Raw genomic sequence first — 3,643 nt, 5'->3', positions numbered from 1 at the left:
CTTACCGTTTCGCTAACCATTTCTATAGAAACATGATTATGTTGGCTGTGCGCAAGATGTTTGAGCTCGCGTCGCAGGGATGCACGCTAATATATCATTACATTCTAGAGATATTTTCTTTCCATGGGCCCAAAATACGTTTTTCATTGACACTCTCACCAGCGAGATTAAGTAACTAATTTCAGCCCAATGAAAAAGGCCAAATATGGGTAGGGCCAAAAATAATCTCTCCCTCGGGGAATCGAACCCCGGTCTCCCGCGCTCGTTCCCATTATTGGGTTGACAAGCGGAAATCATGACCACTAGACCAAGGAAGATCTTGAATTGTTGAACAAATGAATAAATTTACAATATATATACAGTAGGAGAGAAATTGAAATAAAAAATAAGCGAATATCGGGGCGGGCGAGGGGAGATGAGCTGTTGGGCGGTATGGGGCAAGACGTGGTGTGATTGGGCCCGATGCGGGCAAGGTTCTTGGCAGTGATATGGGATAAAGACTGCCTTGAATATGCTGCAGCTGGAAGTGAGGAGAGATATTTATGTGGTGGATTATTTTTGAAGGCTCAATGTCACTGATGGCTATACCGAGAATTCGAGGAATAGAATCGATTTACTGTAGATGAGGAAAGCTAAGAACAGGCAGGTATCAGTGCTCTTATGCCATCTTTTTCTTGAGTATACGCCACTTTTACTTCTCCTCTAGAGACTCTGTTTTTACTATGTTAAAAGGGTTGTTCATGTGCTTTCTACATTCTATCCAACTTTTTTTCATCTTCGAAAATCCATAGAATCTGCCAGAGCGCAGACGTGGAAAGTGCAGTAGTTCTCCTTCATACCAATCATCTCATGCCAGCAATAACATAACCCCCGGAATTTAACTAGCTTTTAATGTACTCAACTCCATCACCTCCCCTATCTCAGGCCTTGCCGTTATCCTCCTCACGTTCCAATTTCCCTACCATGGAACATCATCCCTCTATTTCCGCCCCTTGGCCATCTCCTCCAACATTGGCTTCGCTGGCATCGTCGCAAACCTTGCCATGACCTCCAAATTCTTCTCCTTGCTCATCTGCTCATCGTTCTTGCTCACCTCGGCCAGAATCCTAAAGTAATCAATGTAGAAAGCAGGGGTATATGTATTGAAGAACTTAGCTTCGACATCGAAAGGATTCGAAAACGTGTGAGGGGCTCGGATTGGGACAGTCACATAGTCTCCGACTTTGGCGTCGACGATTTGGCCATCGGGCGCGTGGAACCGGATCGTGCCTTGCGTTACGAGAAATGTTTCGTCGTGCATTTCGTGCCAGTGAGCTGGAGGCCCGACTGTGCCGGCTGGGACGGTAAATTCGGCGCTGCCGATTCTATTATCTATATAGCATCAGTCTCGTGGGCCTTTAATCAGGCTCAATCTCCCACGGATGTATTTGAAAGCCACAACGCAAGGAAAGTACAGGAATCGTCTTACCTGTCCTCGACCCATCCTCCATCACGCGACAGGTAATGTGTCCAAGCTTCAATATCTCTCCTGACTGTGCCGGAACGTAGTTTATGGGTCTGCGAGGCATCGCCATGTTGGCGAGAGCTTGTCGCGCTTCGTCATCCATATTGACGGGGTTCGAGACAGAGATAAAAACCACAAAGGGAGAGGGTAGGATGAGAACGAAGATAAGAAAGCGAGTGGAGGAGGGGAAGCTTTATAGGTGGGACACGCTAAAACCAGAGCTGAGAAGAAATGAACTAATATTTGATCTGGGGTGTGACAATGCGGAGAGCCGATGGCCGATGGAACTGTGCCCCTGCAGGTGAGCAATGTGCTGACAATAGTGAGGTGAAGATTCACGAAGGAAGATCCGAATTGCAGTGTTGACCTCGAGCTCAAGTTTCGGAACCGATTCGATTAGCTTTGATTATTTGAGAGCTGTCATCATATTTCGGCGTCGTGAGGCAAGTTCGCTGTGTCGGTGTCCGAGTACATGTCCATCTCCGAGTACATCCCCTCACATCTCAATGGGTACCCCTCCTTTCCACTGTAGCAAATTCAACTTAGTGCGGGGGATCTGCAAAGTCCGAAAAGCTGGAAAAGCTGTGAAAGCTTACCTGGAATGAAGGTTCCGAAGCAAAGCGATAAAGTGCGTCAGCTGCAGCTGCCTGACATCCATTGCCCTCTAAGAATAGCCTCGTCAGGTCGCAGGCTTCACGAGACGCTTATCTCAGCTAGCTCAGACGGCATTCCAAGAAGACCCTAGTACACAAATAGTATAGATACTTTCAGACCCCTGCTAGGGCTTCTTCCTTCTTGGCTGCTGTCTGAGGGACTTTAGTGCAGCGCGACGTGTGCAAAGCTTTGTCTATTAACTTACTAAAAACTTCTATACAAGATACTATTACACATAGCTTATTACAGCGCCTATAATTAAAATTAATTACTTAAAAGGTATATATAATCTTTTTTAAACTATTTTTAAATAAATTTTTAATATTCTAACTATAAAAATTATAGGCTTAGCATTGCACATGTTCTAACACACAACTGTTTTCTTTAACTTTGTTCTTTACTAGTCTATTTACTTGTGTTTAACTATTAATAATAGCTAAAATTAACTAACTTACTTTAATTTAGCCTTTAAAACACGCTTTTTATTTTAAATAAAGCATACTAAGTTTAAAGGCTGCTGCACAAATTTAAAATAGTAATATATAGTATAAGTAAAATAGTCTTAATTTATAATTAAGTTATTTAGTAAATACATAAGTATTACTTAGTGTAGTAAATTATAGTAAAAAGTGTGCTTATTATAATTAAGTATTCTGTATTAAGTGTTACTAGGCACTTTATTAACAAAACCCTAAGTCCTTTACTAGAACACTAGAGAGCGCTATACTAATAAAAATCTAAGCTATATAAAAAAAGATTACATATATTTTTTTATTTAATAAAAATAATAATATTCTTATAACTATTTATATAGTTGTAGTTTAATGTTAGAAACTATATAGTATTAGCTTATAAAAGCTTTTTATTTAAAATACTTTTTTTTTTACTTAGTAAAAGAAAACTATATACTAAGTAGGTTTATATTATTTAACGCCTTATCTTTAGTTTAGGTAATATAATTTTAGTTATAAAAACTAGGTTTTGTAAAAGTATTATATTACATGCATATTTAGTAATAATAAAGTATATAACACTTTAGATTATCTTATTATTAAAGCTTAAAAAAAAGTAAGAAAAAAAATTAGAAAAAATTTTAAAGCTTATTTATGCTTTATTACTATAAAAATAAAAGATTCTAACTCTAAACTTTTTAGTAAAATTTTTAAAAAACATTATATATATATATTTTTTTAGCTTTATGTAGGTAATTTTTTTAGTGTTTTATTTTTTTTATAAGTAGCTTTATAGACTAAGTTTAACTAGTTATAATTAATAAGTGCTATATTATTTAGTAGTAGTGTAAATTCTAAATAGGATATATCTAGTTTTATAAGCCTTATTAGATAATATGTTTTATAACTTTTTTTTTACATGTATAGCAACCTTAGATGCTGCAACTAAGGCCTAGCTTTATAAAAGTAGATGTTTTTAAGCGCTAGTAACTAGTAATAATAACACTTTTATGTAGCTAAGAATTATACACAC

At 37.6% G+C, this 3,643-nt stretch overlaps 1 protein-coding gene and 1 non-coding gene across 2 annotated transcripts; both read right to left on the bottom strand.

Moving 5' to 3' along the window:
• Positions 1–226: 226 nt before the first annotated feature.
• BDR25DRAFT_t29 lies at positions 227–317 on the bottom strand. Its single transcript has one exon. It is a non-coding gene; the product is annotated as a tRNA-Asp (tRNA).
• A 662-nt stretch (positions 318–979) lies between these two features.
• On the bottom strand, positions 980–1,574 carry BDR25DRAFT_227608 (RmlC-like cupin; the record flags this gene model as incomplete). The annotated part of the gene is made up of 2 exons (XM_033685251.1): positions 980–1,371; positions 1,439–1,574. 2 exons carry the CDS (start codon positions 1,572–1,574, stop codon positions 980–982), a joined length of 528 nt encoding a protein of 175 aa, XP_033546718.1.
• Positions 1,575–3,643: the final 2,069 nt, after the last annotated feature.

This window comes from Lindgomyces ingoldianus (assembly GCF_010093535.1).
Source record: "Lindgomyces ingoldianus strain ATCC 200398 unplaced genomic scaffold BDR25scaffold_19, whole genome shotgun sequence".
In the NCBI taxonomy this organism is placed as follows: domain Eukaryota; kingdom Fungi; phylum Ascomycota; class Dothideomycetes; order Pleosporales; family Lindgomycetaceae; genus Lindgomyces; species Lindgomyces ingoldianus.
The sequence above is the reverse complement of the archived record's forward strand: the minus strand, read 5'-3'. Positions and strand labels throughout refer to the sequence as shown.